This window comes from Hyperolius riggenbachi, chromosome 2 (assembly GCF_040937935.1).
Source record: "Hyperolius riggenbachi isolate aHypRig1 chromosome 2, aHypRig1.pri, whole genome shotgun sequence".
NCBI classification, from domain to species: domain Eukaryota; kingdom Metazoa; phylum Chordata; class Amphibia; order Anura; family Hyperoliidae; genus Hyperolius; species Hyperolius riggenbachi.
In genome coordinates, this window is record NC_090647.1 from 3,802,602 (window position 1) to 3,825,232 (window position 22,631).

Consider the following 22,631-nt stretch of genomic DNA (forward strand, 5'->3'; position numbering starts at 1 on the left):
GTGTACATACCTCCCACTCCTGTGTAATGTGTGTACATACCTCCCACCCCTGTGTAATGCTGTGTAATGTGTGTACATACCTCCCACCCCTGTGTAATGTGTGTAATGTGTGTACATACCTCCCACCCCTGTGTAATGTGTGTACATACCTCCCACCCCTGTGTAATAATCTGTAGTTGATTGATGATTGCATCAGCTGTAATCCAGCAATGTGTTGTAGTAACGGTTGTATTGTTTATTATTATGTATTGTTATACACGAGATACTGACGCTATATAAATCAGTAATACATTTTATTGCATATCCACTCTGCAGATGATGAGATTGGAGGAGCGAGGCTGGTCACATGATCTCCGTGCTGGGCTACTGAACATTGCATTATGGGTATCGCTCTGGGTGCAGCTCAGGAAACGTCATAGTGCCGTACACAGACTGGAAATGCTGAGGGACCTCAGACAGTACACAGCTCTGGGAGAGGCAGGGGGCCAAGTATAGGAGCAGAGAGACGAGTTACCCTGAATGTAATGGTGCATACATACATCCAATAATAATTAGCCAGGGATTGGCAACTCTTCGCCCCTCCATGTCGTATGAGGTGCTGAAGTTGGCCAATCAGAATAGGATGTGTGTGCGCACCCCAACTCAAAGAAAAAACAAGATTTCTGAGCAAGATTTGAGGAAAGATATTATGGAGTTATTGAATCTGCTGTCCAGAATGAATTACATTGTCACTTCAACAACATGGCCGCCGCCACATCATACAGGGGTACTGCTGCTCCTCTCAAGATGGCCACCACATCATCATACAGGGGTACTGCTGCTCCTCCCAAGATGGCCACCACATCATACAGGGGTACTGCTGCTCCTCCCAAGATGGCCGCCGTCACATCATACAGGGGTACTGCTGCTCCTCCCAAGAAGGCCACCACATCATACAGGGGTACTGCTGCTCCTCCCAAGATGGCCACCACATCATACAGGGGTACTGCTGCTCCTCCCAAGATGGCCACCACATCATACAGGGGTACTGCTGCTCCTCCCAAGATGGCCACCACATCATACAGGAGTACTGCTGCTCCTCCCAAGATGGCCGCCACCACATCATACAGGGGTACTGCTGTTCCACCCAAGATGGCCGTCACATCATACAGGGGTACTGCTGCTCCTCCTAAGATGGCCACCATTACAGCTTATACATTATAGAGCTAGTGCTGCTCCTCCCAAGATGGCTGCCCCATTGCATCATGATTTACACATTATACTGAGGTAATGCTGTTCCAACCAATGTAACAAAATGGCTGCCATCACAACAAGTGGCCCTACTTCCCAGGAGGATGAACCTCTGTCCTGTAGACTGTATGCTGATACTGTTACCACTTCAACAAGATGGCCGCCATTATAACAAAGTCTCAGGCACTTATCTCACCGTGCCCTTCTATTGGTAACAAGATGGCCGCCGAGCAGGGTGTGGTCTTCCCCCATTACCACACACTGGTGGTATATCTGCTGCTCCATTAATATGGCCGCCATTATGACACACGTAGCTCTGTGTTCCCCAGTCAATAATCCCTTATCACACTATACTGGTAACAAGATGGCTGCCGAGCAGGGTGTGGTCTGCCCCATGAATATGGCCGCCATTATGACACACGTAACTCTGTGTTCCCCAGTCAATAATCCCTCATCACACTATACTGGTAACAAGATGGCCACCGAGCAGGGTGCGGTCTGCCCCCACAGGATGTACCACACACTATTTCGTTGGGTTGTTCCCCCTTCCACTGAGAGATCTGCCACCACGTCCTGCTGGACTCAGGCTGGAGAGACTGGAACCATCCAATATGGCAGCTCATTCTACAGTCTATGGTGAGGGTGGTGTTGTAGTCATGTGATCAGCAGCTCCTCCCATGTGATCAGCAGCTCCTCCCATGTGATCAGCAGCTCCTCCCATGTGATCAGCAGCTCCTCCCATCGGGTTAGCCACCTCCACATTGGCCTGAGCACTGGCCTCCAGCTCTCTGCTCTGCTTCTCCATGTCCTCCATCCGGCGGGTCACCACAGCGGGCATCAGCCTCACATACGCCCCCATGAGGCGGTGATTGGAACGGATAAGTTTGGAGGCACAGCTGTCCAGACATTTCTCCTGAAAGATGAGAAAGAGAAAAATAAGGAGTCACTTCAATACAGGGCAGTAACCTGCAGCTACTACAAACTGCCTCCACCTGGGTCATATGAGGATATAGTGAGGGCTGCAAGTCGGTACAAAAATCATCTAACTCCGACTCCTCAGTTTCTTATTCCACCGACTCCTCTAACTTGCATAACACAATCTTGTGGATTGAGAGTATGTAATATAAAGGGCATCTCATCACTGCCAACGCTGAGGAACTTTAAAGCTATATATGAAGATGGCATCTGCTTATGGGAACAAAAACCTCTGGGCTAGGAAGCTGACACTTTACCCTATCAGCCATCCCGGCCTGTCATTGTGAATGCCCCAGCATGTTGTCTGTATAAAAAGATTCACTGGGGCCCCATATCAGCTGAGTTCCAGCGTGTAGCCCAGCCACCCTGCAGAAAAAGTCTCTACCTTTTCTGTATCTGAAATAGGCCAGGGCCATTTTCTGCAAGGGGGCTAGTTCTATGCACCATAACACAGCAGATATGCGGTTCCTGCGTGTAGCCATGCCACCTTGCAGAAAAAAGCCTTTACCTTTTCTGTATCTGATATAGGCCAGGGCCATGTACTGCTAGGGGCAGAGCTATGCATAGGAACCCAGCTGATGTGGGGTTCCAGTGTGTAGCCGTGCCACCCTGCAGAAAAAGCCTCTACCGCTTCTGTATATGATATAGGCCAAGGCCGTTTTCTGCAAGGAACCAAGCTGAGGTGGGGTTCCAGCATGTTGCCCAGCCACCTTGCAGGAGAAGCCTTTACCTCTTCTGTATCTGATATAGGCCAGGGCCATTTTCTGCAAGGAGCTTTATCTATGCACCAGAACCCAGCTGATACAGGGTTCCAGTGTGTAGCCATGCCACCTTGCAGAAAAAGCCTCTACCTTTTCTGTATTTGATATAGGCCATGGCAATATACTGCTAGGGGAAGAGCTATGCACGGGAACCCAGCTGATGTGAGATTCCAGCATGTAGCCCAGCCACCTTGCAGGAAAAGCCTCTACTCTTCTGTATCTGATATAGGCCAAGGCCATATACTGCTAGGGGAAGAGCTATGCACGGGATCCCAGCTGATGTGGGCTTCCAGCGTGTAGCCATGCCACCTTGCAGAAAAAGCCTCTACCTCTTCTGTATCTGATATAGGCCAGGGCCATATACTGCTAGGGGCAGAGCTATGCACAGGAACCCAGCTGATGTGGGGTTCCAGTGTGTAGCCGTGCCACCCTGCAGAAAAAGCCTCTACCTCTTCTGTATCTGATATAGGCCAGGGCCATATACTGCTAGGGGCAGAGCTATGCACGGGAATCCCAACAGGGAATCTTATAAAAGTGGTATGAAGTTCAGCATTCCCTCTTTGCTCTAAAAGATGGTTTACAGCATAAAATCTACTACTACAAAAAATATATATAGCAGAACAGCATTTAAACAGTTACACACAGCACTCTTCAGTGGAAAGCTAATGCTAGGAACACACAATCATTTTCTATCTGATTGTTTATTTCTGACAGGTCCGATCTGATTTCCAATCAATTTTCCATAGAAGTGAAATCGATCTGTTGGAAATAATCGATCTGACAGAAACCAAAGCATTAAGGCCCATACACACGTCGGATTTGCACGAACGACGGGTCGTTTGAACGTTCCGTTGTTCGCACGTTTCCGCATGAAATCCGGCGTGTGTACAGACTATCGTTCGGGAGATAAGACTGGTTACCAACGATCCGCCGGGCGGATCGCTGGTAACCAGTCTTATCTCCCGAACGATAGTCTGTACACACGCCGGATTTCATGCGGAAACGTGCGAACGACGGAACGTTCAAACGACCCGTCGTTCGCGCAAATCCGACGTGTGTATGGGCCTTTAGCTTCTGGCTGCATCCTAAGAAGTGATAACATTATCTTTTGTTTACATTTTTTTTGTCTGCTATATTTACATTCCTAGCTGTGCTGAAAAGCTCTCTCTGCTTCTAAAGCAGAGAGCTGAGAAGTGCTCACTAGATAGATGTTAATATATAAATACAGCAGCTATGCAGTAAAATGCAATGGCAGTTTACAGAGCAGATAAACTGTACTTTGGGAACTTGTAATTTGTAAATGGACAATTTTACTTGTGCACAAAAGCAAATACAATAACTGTATGGGTAATACAAAGTAGGGAAACACATTTTTATTGAATGTTATGTTATGAGGTTTGTCCCCATCTTTTAACCACTTGAGGACCCACCCTTTACCCCCCCTTAAAGACCAGCGCTGTTTTAGCTGATCTGTGCTGGGTGGGCTCTGCAGCCCCCAGCACAGATCAGGGTGCAGGCAGAGCGATCAGATCGCCCCCCTTTTTTCCCCACTAGGGGGATGATGTGCTGGGGGGGTCTGATCGCTCCTGCCTGCCGGGTGTTGCAGGGGGGGGGGGCACCTCAAAGCCCCCCTCCGCAGCGAAATCCCCCCCCCTCCCCTACCTGGCCCCCCTGGTGATCCGGGCTGCACAGGACGCTATCCGTCCTGTGCAGCCAGTGACAGGACGTCCCCTAACACATGGCGGCGATCCCCGGCCGCTGATTGGCCGGGGATCGCCGATCTGCCTTACGGCGCTGCTGCGCAGCAGCGCCGTACAATGTAAACAAAGCGGATTATTTCCGCTTGTGTTTAAATTTAGCCTGCGAGCCGCCATCGGCGGCCCGCAGGCTATTCACGGAGCCCCCCGCCGTGATTTGACAGGAAGCAGCCGCGTGAGCGGCTGCTTCCTGATTAATTAGCCTGCAGCCGGCGACGCAGAACTGCGTCGCAGGTCCTGCAGCTGCCACTTTGCCGACGCACGGTATAAGCGTGCGGTCGGCAAGTGGTTAAAGGACATGATGAGATGGACATGTGTATGTACAGTGCCTAGCACACAAATAACTATGCTGAGTTCCTTTTTTCTTTCTCTGCCTGAAAGAGTTAAAGCGGAACTGTATGCATCCTCTCAGCGATGTGCAGGTAAAATGCATGGGATGAACCATTTTCACACCTGGCAGAGTAACAGGTTTTTTGTTCCAGTATCCCAGCAGTTGTAACGGTTAGGCCTGGTGCACACCAAAACCCGCTAGCAGATCCGCAAAATGCTAGCATATTTTGAAACGCTTTTTCTTATTTTTCTGTAGCGTTTCAGCTAGCGTTTTGTGGTTTTGGGAAGTGTTTTTGGTGTAGTAGATTTCATATATTGTTACAGTAAAGCTGTTACTGAACAGCTTCTGTAACAAAAACGCCTGCAAAACCGCTCTGAACTGCCGTTTTTCAGAGCGGTTTGCGTTTTTCCTATACTTAACATTGGAGGCAGAAACGCCTCCGCAACCCAAAAAATGCCTCACCTCGGGAGTATGTGTTTCAGCAAAACGCCTCCCACTCTGGTGTGCACCAGCCCATTGAGATACATTGACTAAGCGTATCCGCAGCCGCAAGCGGCTGTAGAAACGCTGAAAAAGCCGCTTGGTGTGCCCCAGCCCTTATACAGTAAAGGCTGTCACCACCTTTTTTTTTTTTTTTCAACTGACTGATGTCAACTGTAGGCGCTGTCACGGAACAGCCGTGAGAAACGCGGGCGAATTGGAAGGATCCGCGCAGTCCAATTTTTGATCGCTGTCTGGCTAAATTTCTGCAGCCATTACAGGAATCAGAACCGACATTCCTGGTTTTTTAAAGTACAAGTTTTTCTCCTCTGCCCCTGACTTATGCTGAATACACACGGTGCGTTCGCGCACTCGATTTCCCGCTCGATTCCCGTCGATTCGTTTATTTCCAACATGTCCGATTTGGATTTCGATGGATCGTTAGGTCGATTCGCATGCAAAGTATGCCGAATCGACCTAACGATCCACCGAAATCCAAATCGGACATGTTGGAAATAAACGAATCGACGGGAATCGAGCGGGAAATAAAGTGCGGGAACGCACCGTGTGTATTCAGCATTAGATGCAGGATGTCTTTTGATGTGTTAATTAGCTTAGAATGTTTATCTTTCATTACCTCTCTAGTCACCAGCTGGGGACTCTATTCAGAGAAGGCTTCCCTCCCCAGCAGGGGGCTACTCCAAACCTATGTTCCCCCCCCAGACTTCATGGCACCGATGAATGGCCAATCTGAAAGCCTGGGTGGTATGATTTCCTGTCGGTATACGAAAACCGAATATCGCACAGCTATGAAATTCATAGTCTTATTCCGTAATATCTGGCCATCGTGCTGATATGAAATTCATTGTGATAGTCCGTCCGGTTATTGAGGTATGACCCTTCTCAAGAACTGGACCCGCTGCACTAGCCATGTCTGATGTCATATTAATCTGTATTTTCCGACAAGTATTAATCTGTTATCCCCCTAAATATAACGGGTATCGTTTGTGAGGTACGGCAGTTTGTAAGTTTAAAACATAAAATCTCTCAGACGGAATGAACTGTCAAAGGAGCCCTAGTGGTCGGACTGTGCCAATCCCTACTGCCCTCTGCTGCCTGTCTCACCCACCTCTCCTCCCGCTCCTCTGATGCTGCCCCTCTCTGCCAATCCCTACTGCCCTCTGCTGCCTATCTCATCCACCTCTCCTCCCGCTCCTCTGATGCTGCCCCTCTCTGCCAATCCCTACTGACCTCTGCTGCCTCTCTCTTCCACCTCTCCTCCTGCTCCTCTGATGATGCCCCTCTCTGCCAATCCCTACTGCCCTCTGCTGCCCATCTCACCCACCTCTCCTCCCGCTCCTCTGATGCTGCCCCTCTCTGCCAATCCCTACTGCCCTCTGCTGCCTGTCTCACCCACCTCTCCTCCCGCTCCTCTGATGCTGCCCCTCTCTGCCAATCCCTACTGCCCTCGGCTGCCTATCTCACCCACCTCTCCTCCCGCTCCTCTGATGCTGCTCCTCTCTGCCAGTTCCTACTGACCTCTGCTGCCTATCTCACCCACCTCTCCTCCCGCTCCTCTGATGCTGCCCCTCTCTGCCAATCCCTACTGACCTCTGCTGCCCATCTCATCCACCTCTCCTCCCGCTCCTCTGATGCTGCTCCTCTCTGCCAATCCCTACTGACCTCTGCTGCCTGTCTCATCCACCTCTCCTCCCGCTCCTCTGATGCTGCCCCTCTCTGCCAATCCCTACTGAACTCTGCTGCCTACCTCCTCCACCTCTCCTCCCGCTCCTCTGATGCTGCCTCTCTCTGCCAATCCCCACTGACCTCTGCTGCCCATCTCATCCACTTCTCCTCCCGCTCCTCTGATGCTGCCCCTCTCTGCCAATCCCCACTGACCATCTCATCCACCTCTCCTCCCGCTCCTCTGATACTGCCCCTCTCTGCCAATCCCTACAGACCTCTGCTGCCCATCTCATCCTCCTCTCCTCCTGCTCCTCTGATGCTGCACCTCTCTGCCAATCCCTACTGACCTCTGCTGCCTGCCCCATCCACCTCTCCTCCCGCTCCTCTGATGCTGCCCCTCTCTGCCAATCCCTACTGACCTCTGCTGCCCATCTCATCCACCTCTCCTCCCACTCCTCTGATGCTGCTCCTCTCTGCCAATCCCTACTGACCTCTGCTGCCTGTCTCATCCACCTCTCCTCCCTCTCCTCTGATGCTGCACCTCTCTGCCAATCCCTACTGACCTCTGCTGCCTGCCCCATTCACCTCTCCTCCCGCTCCTCTGATGCTGCCCCTATCTGCCAATCCCTACTGACCTCTGCTGCCCATCTCATCCACCTCTCCTCCCACTCCTCTGATGCTGCTCCTCTCTGCCAATCTCTACTGACCTCTGCTGCCTGTCTCATCCACCTCTCCTCCCTCTCCTCTGATGCTGCTCCTCTCTGCCAATCCCTACTGACCTCTGCTGCCTGACTCATCCACCTCTCCTCCCGCTTCTCTGATGCTGCCCCTCTCTGCCAATCCCTACTGAACTCTGCTGCCTATCTCATCCACCTCTCCTCCCACTCCTCTGATGCTGCCCCTCTCTGCCAATCCCCACTGACCATCTCATCCACCTCTCCTCCCGCTCCTCTGATGCTGCCCCTCTCTGCCAATCCCTACAGACCTCTGCTGCCCATCTCATCCTCCTCTCCTCCTGCTCCTCTGATGCTGCACCTCTCTGCCAATCCCTACTGACCTCTGCTGCCTTCCTCATCCACCTCTCCTCCCGCTTCTCTGATGCTGCCCCTCTCTGCCAATCCCTACTGACCTCTGCTGCCCATCTCATCCACCTCTCCTCCCGCTTCTCTGATGCTGCCCTCTCTACCAATCCCTACTGACCTCTGCTGCCCATCTCATCCACCTCTCCTCCCACTCCTCTGATACTGCCCCTCTCTGCCAATTCCTACTGACCTCAGCTGCCCATCTCACCCACCTCTCCTCCTGCTCCTCAGATGCTGCTCTTCTCTGCCAATCCCTACTGACCTCTGCTGCCCATCTCATCCAGCTCTCCTCCCTCTCCTCTGATGCTGCCCCTCTCTGCCAATCCCTACTGACCTCTGCTGCCTGTCTCATCCACCTCTCCTCCCGCTCCTCTGCTGCTGCTCCTTTCTGCCAATCCCTACATACCTCTGCTGTACATCTCACCCACGTCTCCTCCTGCTCCTCTGATGCTGCCCCTCTGTGCCAATCACTACTGACCTCTGCTGCCCATCTCTTCCACATCTCCTCCTGCTCCTCTGATGCTGCCCCTCTCTGCCAATCCCAACTGACCTCTGCTGCCCATCTCACCCACCTCTCCTCCCGCTCCTCTGATGCTGCTCCTCTCTGCCAATCTCTACTGACCTCTGCTGCCCATCTCATCCACCTCTCCTCCCGCTCCTCTGATGCTGCCCCTCTCTGCCAATCCCTACTGACCTCTGCTGCTCATCTCATCCACCTCTCCTACCGCTCCTCTGATGCTGCCTCTCTCTGCCAATCCCTACTGACCTCTGCTGCCTGTCATCCACCTCTCCTCCCGCTCCTCTCATGCTGCCCTCTCTGCTAATCCCTACTGCCCTCTGCTGCCCATCTCATCCACCTCTCCTCCCGCTCCTCTAATGCTGCTCCTCTCTGCCAGTTCCTACTGACCTCTGCTGCACATCTCATCCACCTCTCCTCCCACTTCTCTGATGCTGCTCCTCTCTGCCAATCCCTACTGACCTCTGCTGCCCATCTCATCCACCTCTCCTCCCACTCCTCTGATGCTGCTCCTCTCTGCCAATCCCTACTGACCTCTGCTGCTCATCTCATCCACCTCTCCTCCCGCTCCTCTGATGCTGCCTCTCTGCCAATCCCTACTGACCTCTGCTGCCCTCCTCATCCACCTCTCCTCCCGCTCCTCTGATGCTGCTCCTCTCTGCCAATCCCTACTGACCTCTGCTGCCTGCCTCATCCACCTCTCCTCCCGCTCCTCTGATGCTGCCCCTCTCTGCCAATCCCTACTGACCTCTGCTGCCCACCTCATCCACCTCTCCTCCCGCTCCTCTGATGCTGCCCCTCTCTGCCAATCCCTACTGATCTCTGCTGCCCGCCTCATCCACCTCTCCTCCCACTCCTCTGATGCTGCCCCTCTCTGCCAATCCCTACTGACCTCTGCTGGCTGCCTCATCCAACTCTCCTCCCGCTCCTCTGATGCTGCCCCCCTCTCTGCCAATCCCTACTGACCTCTGCTGCCTGTCTCATCCACCTCTCCTCCCGCTCCTCTGATGCTGCCCCTCTCTGCCAATCCCTACTGACCCCTGCTGCCTGCCTCATCCATCTCTCCTCCCGCTCCTCTGATGCTGCTCCTCTCTGCCAATCCCTACTGACCTCTGCTGCCCATCTCATCCACCTCTCCTCCCGCTCCTCTGATGCTGCCCTCTCTACCAATCCCTACTGACCTCTGCTGCCCATCTTCTCCACCTCTCCTCCCGCTCCTTTGATGCTGCCCCTCTCTGCCAATCCCTACTGACCTCTGCTGCCCGCCTCATCCACCTCTCCTCCAGCTCCTCTGATACTGCCCCTCTCTACCAATCCCTACTGACCTCTGCTGCCTACCTCCTCCACCTCTCCTCCCGCTTCTCTGATGCTGCCCCTCTCTGCCAATCCCTACTGACCTCTGCTGCCCATTTCACCCACCTCTCCTCCCGCTCCTCTGATGCTTCCCCTTTCTGCCAATCCCTACTGACCTCTGCTGCCCATCTCATCCACCTCTCCTCCCGCTCCTCTGATGCTGCCCCTCTCTGCCAATCCCTACTGACCTCTGCTGCCTACCTCCTCCACCTCTCCTCCCGCTCCTCTGATGCTGCCCCTCTCTGCCAATCCCTACTGACCTCTACTGCCTACCTCCTCCACCTCTCCTCCCGCTCCTCTGATGCTGCCCCTCTCTGCCAATCCCTACTGACCTCTGCTGCCCATCTCATCCACCTCTCCTCCCGCTCCTCTGATGCTGCCCCTCTCTGCCAATCCCAACTGAGCTGTGCTGCCCATCTCATCCACCTCTCCTCCCGCTCCTCTGATGCTGCCCCTGTCTAACAATCTGTCCATTGGCTGCCAATCATCCAAAGGATCCAGTTCAAACTCCTAATACTATTATACAAAGCTCTACATAGGCTCTCCCCTCCATACATTTCCTTCCTGGAACTGCCACTCAGTGTAACCCTTGGTTGGAGGAACTATAACATCACTGTACAGAGTGTGGATTATGACATGGATCACCTGGTTGTCGCTTCATACCTCATCCATGGTCAGGGTCCGGTAGTTCAGGTTCTTGGCACAGCGCGTGAAGCACATTTCTGTCATCTTGTTATAGACCATCAAGAAGTCCCGCAGCTACAATAAAAACACACACCATCAGACTGGCCACATCCCATAACTCTCCACCATCAGACTGGCCACACCCCATAACTCTCCACCATCAGACTGGCCACACCCCATAACTCTCCACCATCAGACTGGCCACACCCCATAACTCTCCACCATCAGACTGGCCACACCCCATAACTCTCCACCATCAGACTGGCCACACCCCATAACTCTCCACCATCAGACTGGCCACATCCCGTAACTCTCCACCATCAGACTGGCCACATCCCATAACTCTCCACCATCAGACTGGCCACATCCCATAACTCTCCACCATCAGACTGGCCACACCCCATAACTCTCCACCATCAGACTGGCCACACCCCATAACTCTCCACCATCAGACTGGCCACATCCCACAACTCTCCACCATCAGACTGGCCACACACCATAACTCTCCACCATCAGACTGGCCACACCCCATAACTCTCCACCATCAGACTGGCCACATCCCGTCTCTCTCCACCATCAGACTGGCCACATCCCATAACTCTCCACCATCAGACTCGCCACATCCCGTAACTCTCAACCATCAGACTGGCAACATCCCATAACTCTCTACTATCAGACTGGCCACACACCATAACTCTCCACCATCAGGCTGGCCACACACCATAACTCTCCACCATCAGGCTGGCCACACACCATAACTCTCCACCATCAGGCTGGCCACACACCATAACTCTCCACCATCAGACTGGCCTCATCCCGTAACTCTCAACCATCAGACTGGCCACATCCCATAACTCTCCACCATCAGACTGGCCACACCCCATAACTCTCCACCATCAGACTGGCCACATCCTGTAACTCTCCACCATCAGACTGGCCAAATCCCATAACTCTCCACCATCAGACTGGCCACACCCCATAACTATCCACCATCAGACTGGCCACACACCATAACTCTCCACCATCAGGCTGGCCACATCCCGTCTCTCTCCACCATCAGACTGGCCACATCCCATAACTCTCCACCATCAGACTGGCCACACACCATAACTCTCCACCATCAGACTGGCCACACCCCATAACTCTCCACCATCAGACTGGCCACATCCCATCTCTCTCCACCATCAGACTGGCCACATCCCATAACTCTCCACCATCAGACTCGCCACATCCCGTAACTCTCAACCATCAGACTGGCCACATCCCATAACTCTCTACTATCAGACTGGCCACACACCATAACTCTCCACCATCAGGCTGGCCACACACCATAACTCTCCACCATCAGGCTGGCCACACACCATAACTCTCCACCATCAGGCTGGCCACACACCATAACTCTCCACCATCAGACTGGCCTCATCCCGTAACTCTCAACCATCAGACTGGCCACATCCCATAACTCTCCACCATCAGACTGGCCACACCCCATAACTCTCCACCATCAGACTGGCCACATCCCGTAACTCTCCACCATCAGACTGGCCAAATCCCATAACTCTCCACCATCAGACTGGCCACACCCCATAACTCTCCACCATCAGACTGGCCACACACCATAACTCTCCACCATCAGGCTGGCCACATCCCGTCACTCTCTACCATCAGACTGGCCACATCCCATAACTCTCTACCATCAGACTGGCCACATCCCATAACTCTCCACCATCAGACTGGCCACACACCATAACTCTCCACCATCAGACTGGCCACACACCATAACTCTCTCCCATCAGACTGGCCACACACCATAACTCTCTACCATCAGACTGGTCCAATCCCATAACTCTCTACCACCAGACTAGTCCCATCCTATAACTCTCTACCACCAGACTCGTCCAATCCCATAACTCTCTACCACCAGACTGGTCCCATCCCACATCTCTCTACCATCAGACTGGCCACATTCCATAACTCTCTACCATCAGACTGGCAACATCCCATAACTCTCTACCATCAGACTGGTTCCATTCCATAACTCTCCCCCACCAGACTGGCCACACCCCATAACTCTCCACCATCAGACTGGCCACACACCATAACTCTCCACCATCAGGCTGGCCACACACCATAACTCTCCACCATCAGGCTGGCCACACACCATAACTCTCCACCATCAGGCTGGCCACACACCATAACTCTCCACCATCAGACTGGCCACATCCCGTAACTCTCCACCATCAGACTGGCCACATCCCGTAACTCTCCACCATCAGACTGGCCACATCCCGTAACTCTCCACCATCAGACTGGCCAAATCCCATAACTCTCCACCATCAGACTGGCCACATCCCATAACTCTCTACCATCAGACTGGCCACATCCCATAACTCTCTACCATCAGACTGGCCACACACCATAACTCTCCACCATCAGACTGGCCACACACCATAACTCTCTCCCATCAGACTGGCCACATCCCATAACTCTCTACCATCAGACTGGTCCAATCCCATAACTCTCTACCACCAGACTAGTCCCATCCTATAACTCTCTACCACCAGACTCGTCCAATCCCATAACTCTCTACCACCAGACTGGTCCCATCCCACATCTCTCTACCATCAGACTGGCCACATTCCATAACTCTCTACCATCAGACTGGCAACATCCCATAACTCTCTACCATCAGACTGGTTCCATTCCATAACTCTCCCCCACCAGACTGGCCCCATCCCATAACTCTCCACCATCAGACTGGCCACATGCCGTAACTCTCTACTATCAGACTGGTGACATCCCTTAATTCTCTACCATCAGACTGATCCTATCCTATAACTCTACCATCAGCCTGGTGACATCCCATAACTCTCTACCATCAGCCTGGTGACATCCCATAACTCTCTACCATCAGACTGGTGACATCCCATAACTCTCTACCATCAGACTGGCCACATCTCATAACTCTCTACCATCAGACTGGTCCCATCCCATAACTCTCTACCATCTGACTGGCCACATGCCATAACTCTCTACTATCAGACTGGTGACATCCCTTAATTCTCTACCATCCGACTGGCCACATGCCATAGCTTTCTACTATCAGACTGGTGACATCTCATAACTCTCCCCCATCAGACTAGTCCCATCCCATAACACTCTACCATCAGACTAGTCCCATCCCATAACTCTCTACCATCAGACTGGCCACATCCCATAACTCTCCCCCACCAGACTGGTCACATCCCATAACTCTCCCCCACCAGACTGGTCACACCCCATAACTCTCCCCCATCAGACTGGCCACATCCCATAACTCTCTACCATCAGACTGGCCACATCCCTTAACTCTCTACCATCAGACTGGCCACATCCCATAACTCTCCCCCACCAGACTGGCCACATCCCATGACTCTCCCCCACCAGACTGGCCACATCCCATAACTCTCTACCATCAGACTGGCCACATCCCATAACTCTCTACCATCAGACTGGTCCCATCCCATAACTCTCTACCATCAGACTGGTCCCATCCCATAACTCTCTACCATCAGACTGGTCCCATCCCATAACTCTCTACCATCAGACTGGCCACATCCCATAACTCTCTACCATCAGACTGGCCACATCCGATAACTCTCCCCCACCAGACTGGCTACATCCCGTAACTCTCTACCATCAGACTAGTCCCATCCCATAACTCTCCCCCATCAGACTAGTCCCATCCCATAACTCTCCCCCACCAGACTGGACCCATCCCATAACTCTCTACCACCAGACTGGTCACATCCCATAACTCTCCCCCACCAGACTGGTCCCATCCCGTAACTCTCTACCATCAGACTGGTCCCATCCCGTAACTCTCTACCATCAGACTGGCCACATCCCGTAACTCTCCCCCATCAGACTAGTCCCATCCCATGACTCTCCCCCATCAAACTAGTCCCATCCCATGACTCTCAACCATCAGACTGGCCACATCCCATAACTCTCCCCCACCAGACTGGTCACATCCCGTAACTCTCTACCATCAGACTGGTCCCATCTCATAACTCTCTACCATCAGACTGGCCACATCCCATAACTCTCTACCATCAGACTGGCCACATCCCATAACTCTCTACCATCAGACTGGCCACATCCCATAACTCTCTACCATCAGACTGGTCCCATCCCATAACTCTCTACCCCCAGACTGGTCCCATCCCATAACTCTCTACCACCAGACTGGTCCCATCCCATATCTCTCTACCATCAGACTGGCCACATTCCATAACTCTCTACCATCAGACTGGCAACATCTTATAACTCTCTACCACCAGACTGGTTCCATCCCATAACTCTCCCCCACCAGACTGGCCCCATCCCATAACTCTCCACCATCAGACTGGCCACATCCCATAACTCTCTACCATCAGACTAGTCCCATCCCATAACTCTCTACCATCAGACTGGTGACATCCCATAACTCTCTACCATCAGACTGGTGACATCCCATAACTCTCTACCATCAGACTGGCCACATCCGATAACTCTCTACTATCAGACTGATGACATCCCTTAATTCTCTACCATCCGACTGATCCCATCCTATAACTCTACCATCAGACTGGTCCCATCCCATAACTCTCTACCACCAGACTGGTCCCATCCCATTTACTCTCTACCACCAGACTGGTCCCATCCCATAACTCTCTACCACCAGACTGGTCCCATCCCACATCTCTCTACCATCAGACTGGCAACATCCCATAACTCTCTACCACCAGACTGGCAACCTCCCATAACTCTCCACCATCAGACTGGTCCCATCCCATAACTCTCTACCACCAGACTGGTCCTATCCCACATCTCTCTACCACCAGACTGGTTCCATCCCATAACTCTCTACCACCAGACTGGTCCCATCCCATAACTCTATACCACCAGACTGGTCCCATCCCATAACTCTATACCACCAGACTGGTCCCATCCCATAACTCTCTACCACCAGACTGGTCCCATCCCATAACTCTCTACCACCAGACTGGTCCCATCCCACATCTCTCTACCATCAGACTGGAAACATCCCATAACTCTCTACCACCAGACTGGTACCATCCCATAACTCTCTACCATCAGACTGGTCCCATCCCATAACTCTCTACCACCAGACTGGTCCCATCCCATAACACTCTACCATCAGACTGGTCCCATCCCATAACTCTCTCCCACCAGACTGGCCACATCCCATAACTCTCTACCATCAGACTGGTTCCATCCCATAACTCTCCACCATCACACTGGCCACATCCCATAACTCTCTACCATCAGACTGGTCCCATCCCATAACTCTCTACCATCAGACTGGTCCCATCCCATAACTCTCTACCACCAGACTGGTCACATCCCATAACTCTCCACCATCACACTGGCCACATCCCATAACTCTCTACCATCAGACTGGTCCCATCCCATAACTCTCTACCACCAGACTGGCCACATCCCATAACTCTCCACCATCACACTGGCCACATCCCTTAACTCTCTACCATCAGACTGGCCACATCCCATAACTCTCCCCCATCAGACTAGTCCCATCCCATAACACACACCATCAGACTGGCCACATCCCATAACTCTCTACCATCAGACTGGCCGCATCCCATAACTCTCTACCATCAGACTGGCCACATCCCATAACTCTCCCCCATCAGACTAGTCCCATCCCATAACACACACCATCAGACTGGCCACATCCCAAAACTCTCTACCATCAGACTGGTCACATCCCATAACTCTCTACCATCAGACTTGCCACATCCCATAACTCTCTACCATCAGACTGGCCACATCCCATAACTCTCTACCATCAGACTGGCCACATCCCATAACTCTCTACCATTAGACTGGCCACATCCCATAACTCTCTACTATCAGACTGGTCCCATCCCATAACTCTCTACCAACAGACTGGTCCCATCCCATAACTCTCCACCATCAGACTGGCCACATCCCATAACTCTCTACTATCAGACTGGTCCCATCCCATAACTCTCTACCAACAGACTGGTCCCATCCCATAACTCTCCACCATCACACTAGCCACATCCCTTAACTCTCTACCATCAGACTGGCCACATCCCATAACTCTCCCCCATCAGACTAGTCCCATCCCATAACACACACCATCAGACTGGCCACATCCCATAACTCTCTACCATCAGACTGGCCGCATCCCATAACTCTCTACCATCAGACTGGCCACATCCCATAACTCTCCCCCATCAGACTAGTCCAATCCCATAACACACACCATCAGACTGGCCACATCCCATAACTCTCTACCATCAGACTGGCCGCATCCCATAACTCTCTACCATCAGACTGGCCACATCCCAAAACTCTCTACCATCAGACTGGCCACATCCCATAACTCTCTACCATCAGACTGGTCCCATCCCATAACTCTCTACCATCAGACTGGTCCCACCCCATAACTCTCTACCATCAGACTGGTCCCACCCCATAACTCTCTACCATCAGACTGGTCCCATCCCATAACTCTCTACCATCAGACTGGCCACATCCCAAAACTCTCTACCATCAGACTGGTCACATCCCATAACTCTCTACCATCAGACTTGCCACATCCCATAACTCTCTACCATCAGACTGGCCACATCCCACGCATCCCATAACTCTCTACCATCAGACTGGCCACATCCCATAACTCTCTACCATTAGACTGGCCACATCCCATAACTCTCTACTATCAGACTGGTCCCATCCCATAACTCTCTACCAACAGACTGGTCCCATCCCATAACTCTCCACCATCAGACTGGCCACATCCCATAACTCTCTACTATCAGACTGGTCCCATCCCATAACTCTCTACCAACAGACTGGTCCCATCCCATAACTCTCCACCATCAGACCGGCCACATCCCATAACTCTCTACTATCAGACTGGTCCCATCCCATAACTCTCTACCATCAGACTGGTCACATCCCATAACTCTCTACCATCAGACTGGCCACATCCCATAACTCTCTACTATCAGACTGGTCCCATCCCATAACTCTCTACCAACAGACTGGTCCCATCCCATAACTCTCCACCATCAGACTGGCCACATCCCATAACTCTCTACTATCAGACTGGTCCCATCCCATAACTCTCTACCAACAGACTGGTCCCATCCCATAACTCTCCACCATCAGACTGGCCACATCCCATAACTCTCTACTATCAGACTGGTCCCATCCCATAACTCTCTACCATCAGACTGGTCCCATCCCATAACTCTCCACCATCAGACTGGCCACATCCCATAACTCTCTACTATCAGACTGGTCCCATCCCATAACTCTCTACCAACAGACTGGTCCCATCCCATAACTCTCCACCATCAGACTGGCCACATCCCATAACTCTCTACTATCAGACTGGTCCCATCCCATAACACACACCATCAGACTGGCCACATCCCAAAACTCTCTACCATCAGACTGGTCACATCCCATAACTCTCTACCATTAGACTGGCCACATCCCATAACTCTCTACCAACAGACTGGTCCCATCCCATAACTCTCCACCACACACTAGCCACATCCCTTAACTCTCCACCATCAGACTGGCCACATCCCATAACTCTCTACTATCAGACTAATCCCATCCTATAACTCTCTACCATCAGACTGGTCCCATCCCATAACTCTCTACTATCAGACTGGTCCCATCCCATAACTCTCCACCATCAGACTGGCCACATCCCATAACTCTCTACTATCAGACTGGTCCCATCCCATAACTCTCCACCATCAGACTGGTCCCATCCCATAACTCTCCACCATCAGACTGGTCCCATCCCATAACTCTCTACCAACAGACTGGTCCCATCCCATAACTCTCCACCATCAGACTGGCCACATCCCATAACTCTCTACTATCAGACTGGTCCCATCCCATAACTCTCTCCCACCAGACTGGCCACATCCCATAACTCTCCACCATCAGACCGGCCACATCCCATAACTCTCTACCATCAGACTGGCCACATCCCATAACTCTCCCCCATCAGACTGGTCCCATCCCATAACTCTCCACCATCAGACCGGCCACATCCTGTAACTCTCCACCATCAGACTGGCCACATCCCATAACTCTCTACTATCAGACTGGTCCCATCCCATAACTCTCCCCCACCAGACTGGCCACATCCCATAACTCTCTACCATCAGACCGGCCACATCCCAGTGTTCTCCTCAGGCTCTTTTAGCCAGGTGCAGCACCCGGCTGGTTTTGGTGAGCACCCGGCTGTCATCACCTCCCCTCCTCCTATGCTGTAAGCAGAGTTATGCAGAGAAGCACCGGCCCTGCATTCTATCATCTCTCCCCACTCAGCTACTTTTTCCTGCCCCCCGGTTCTGGGGAGAACACCCATAACTCTCTACCATCAGACTGGTCCCAACCCAGGAGTTGTTGCTGGGAGTCGGGGCTCACCAGGGGCTGGCCGCTGGGAGTTGTGGTGCCCCAGGGGCCGGCCGCTGGGAGTTGTGGTGCACCAGGGGCCGGCCGCTGGGAGTTGTGGTGCCCCAGGGGCCGGCCGCTGGGAGTTGTGGTGCCCCAGGGGCCGGCCGCTGGGAGTTGTGGTGCACCAGGGGCCGGCCGCTGGGAGTTGTGGTGCACCAGGGGCCGGCCGCTGGGAGTTGTGGTGCACCAGGGGCCGGCCGCTGGGAGTTGTGGTGCACCAGGGGCCGGCCGCTGGGAGTTGTGGTGCACCAGGGGCCGGCCGCTGGGAGTTGTGGTGCACCAGGGGCCGGCCGCTGGGAGTTGTGGTGCACCAGGGGCCGGCCGCTGGGAGTTGTGGTGCACCAGGGGCCGGCCGCTGGGAGTTGTGGTGCACCAGGGGCCGGCCGCTGGGAGTTGTGGTGCACCAGGGGCCGGCCGCTGGGAGTTGTGGTGCACCAGGGGCCGGCCGCTGGGAGTTGTGGTGCACCAGGGGCCGGCCGCTGGGAGTTGTGGTGCACCAGGGGCCGGCCGCTGGGAGTTGTGGTGCCCCAGGGGCCGGCCGCTGGGAGTTGTGGTGCCCCAGGGGCCGGCCGCTGGGAGTTGTGGTGCACCAGGGGCCGGCCGCTGGGAGTTGTGGTGCACCAGGGGCCGGCCGCTGGGAGTTGTGGTGCACCAGGGGCCGGCCGCTGGGAGTTGTGGTGCACCAGGGGCCGGCCGCTGGGAGTTGTGGTGCACCAGGGGCCGGCCGCTGGGAGGCGTGGTGCCCCAGGGGCCGGCCGCTGGGAGTTGTGGTGCCCCAGGGGCCGGCCGCTGGGAGTTGTGGTGCACCAGGGGCCGGCCGCTGGGAGTTGTGGTGCACCAGGGGCCGGCCGCTGGGAGTTGTGGTGCACCAGGGGCCGGCCGCTGGGAGTTGTGGTGCACCAGGGGCCGGCCGCTGGGAGTTGTGGTGCACCAGGGGCCGGCCGCTGGGAGTTGTGGTGCACCAGGGGCCGGCCGCTGGGAGTTGTGGTGCACCAGGGGCCGGCCGCTGGGAGTTGTGGTGCACCAGGGGCCGGCCGCTGGGAGTTGTGGTGCCCCAGGGGCCGGCCGCTGGGAGTTGTGGTGCCCCAGGGGCCGGCCGCTGGGAGTTGTGGTGCACCAGGGGCCGGCCGCTGGGAGTTGTGGTGCACCAGGGGCCGGCCGCTGGGAGTTGTGGTGCACCAGGGGCCGGCCGCTGGGAGTTGTGGTGCACCAGGGGCCGGCCGCTGGGAGTTGTGGTGCACCAGGGGCCGGCCGCTGGGAGTTGTGGTGCACCAGGGGCCGGCCGCTGGGAGTTGTGGTGCACCAGGGGCCGGCCGCTGGGAGTTGTGGTGCACCAGGGGCCGGCTGCTGGGAGTTGTGGTGCACCAGGGGCCGGCTGCTGGGAGTTGTGGTGCACCAGGGGCCGGCTGCTGGGAGTTGTGGTGCACCAGGGGCCGGCCGCTGGGAGTTGTGGTGCACCAGGGGCCGGCCGCTGGGAGTTGTGGTGCACTAGGGGCCGGCCGCTGGGAGTTGTGGTGCACCAGGGGCCGGCTGCTGGGAGTTGTGGTGCACCAGGGGCCGGCTGCTGGGAGGCGTGGTGCACCAGGGGCCGGCCGCTGGGAGTTGTGGTGCCCCAGGGGCCGGCCGCTGGGAGTTGTGGTGCCCCAGGGGCCGGCTGCTGGGAGTTGTGGTGCACCAGGGGCTGGCTGCTGGGAGTTGTGGTGCACCAGGGGCCGGCTGCTGGGAGTTGTGGTGCACCAGGGGCCGGCTGCTGGGAGTTGTGGTGCACCAGGGGCCGGCTGCTGGGAGTTGTGGTGCACCAGGGGCCGGCTGCTGGGAGGCGTGGTCACTGTGCAGCAGGATCACACACAACACACATAGATACAATTACAGATACATACATAATATGCAGGTAGTGAGGTCACCTAGAGATACAGGAATACCCTCCGGGGGGGTCACCTCACACTGCTGTACATAATATAGAGAGATATATATACGGGGCGCACAGAGGAGACGCACTGATACAGGCAGCCCAGCCGCCGCACACAGAGATACAGACAGATACATTGTATACACCGGACACACACTGCTGTACATAGAGATACATTGTATACACCGGACACACACTGCTGTACATAGAGATACATTGTATACACCGGACACACACTGCTGTACATAGAGATACATTGTATACACCGGACACACACTGCTGTACATAGAGATACATTGTATACACCGGACACACACTGCTGTACATAGAGATACATTGTATACACCGGACACACACTGCTGTACATAGAGATACATTGTATACACCGGACACACACTGCTGTACACAGAGATACATTGTATAACAGCCAGAGCGGGACTCACATTGCGCAGCTCGCCCTCCATCTCTCCTCCGCTTCCGCCGGAAGTACCGCCCCCGCCAGCCACAGCATGGAGGCGACACTTCCGGCGGGCTGAGCCAACTGTCAGCCAGGCTCCGCCCCCCGAGAGGAGATCAGCGGAGACCGTTACCCCGAGATTATCCTCCCTCCCCCCGCCGCCTGGAGGCCACCATGTCCGGCTACAGCCTCTAGTGACTCCGAGCACCGCAGCCTGACCGCCACAGGAGGCTGCCCCTCCTCCCATCACCAGGTAACACAGCCTGTCACCTGACCCCATCATACTGAGGTACACCCACTGCCCACAGGGTACATACACCCCCCACAGGAGGCTGCCCCTCCTCCCATCACCAGGTAACACAGCCTGTCACCTGACCCCATCATACTGGGGTACACCCACTGCCCACAGGGTACATACACCCCCCACAGGAGGCTGCCCCTCCTCCCATCACCAGGTAACACAGCCTGTCACCTGACCCCATCATACTGGGGTACAACCACTGCCCACAGGGTACATACACCCCCACAGGAGGCTGCCCCTCCCCCAGCACCAGGTAATACACTGTCACCTGACCCCATCATACTGGGGTACACCCACTGCCCACAGGGTACATACACCCCCACAGCAGGCTGCCCCTCCCCCAGCACCAGGTAACAGCCTGTCACCTGACCCCATCATACTGGGGTACACCCACTGCCCACAGGGTACATACACCCCCACAGCAGGCTGCCCCTCCTCCCATCACCAGGTAACACAGCCTGTCACCTGACCCCATCATACTGGGGTACACCCACTGCCTACAGGGTACATACACCCCCCACAGGAGGCTGCCCCTCCCCCAGCACCAGGTAATACACTGTCACCTGACCCCATCATACTGGGGTACAC

At 54.4% G+C, this 22,631-nt stretch overlaps 2 protein-coding genes across 4 annotated transcripts in view; one reads left to right on the forward strand and one right to left on the reverse strand.

Moving 5' to 3' along the window:
- Nucleotides 1–276: 276 nt before the first annotated feature.
- Nucleotides 277–21,808, reverse strand: TIMM10B (translocase of inner mitochondrial membrane 10B). Its single transcript, XM_068266461.1, has 3 exons — nucleotides 21,729–21,808; nucleotides 10,836–10,931; nucleotides 277–2,143 (listed from the first exon to the last, which is right to left on the reverse strand). The coding sequence occupies exons 1-3, from the start codon at nucleotides 21,747–21,749 to the stop codon at nucleotides 1,862–1,864; spliced, it is 399 nt and encodes a 132-aa protein (XP_068122562.1). The 5' UTR covers nucleotides 21,750–21,808; the 3' UTR covers nucleotides 277–1,861.
- Nucleotides 21,782–22,631, forward strand: part of ARFIP2 (ADP ribosylation factor interacting protein 2) — a 185,053-nt gene continuing 184,203 nt past the window's right edge. Inside the window, exon 1 of one of the 3 annotated variants that reach the window (XM_068266456.1) lies at nucleotides 21,782–21,995. The gene's annotated coding sequence lies outside the window, so the exon portion shown is untranslated. The remainder of the gene's footprint in view (nucleotides 21,996–22,631) is intronic. The other 2 variants (XM_068266458.1, XM_068266459.1) reach the window with 2 other exon arrangements.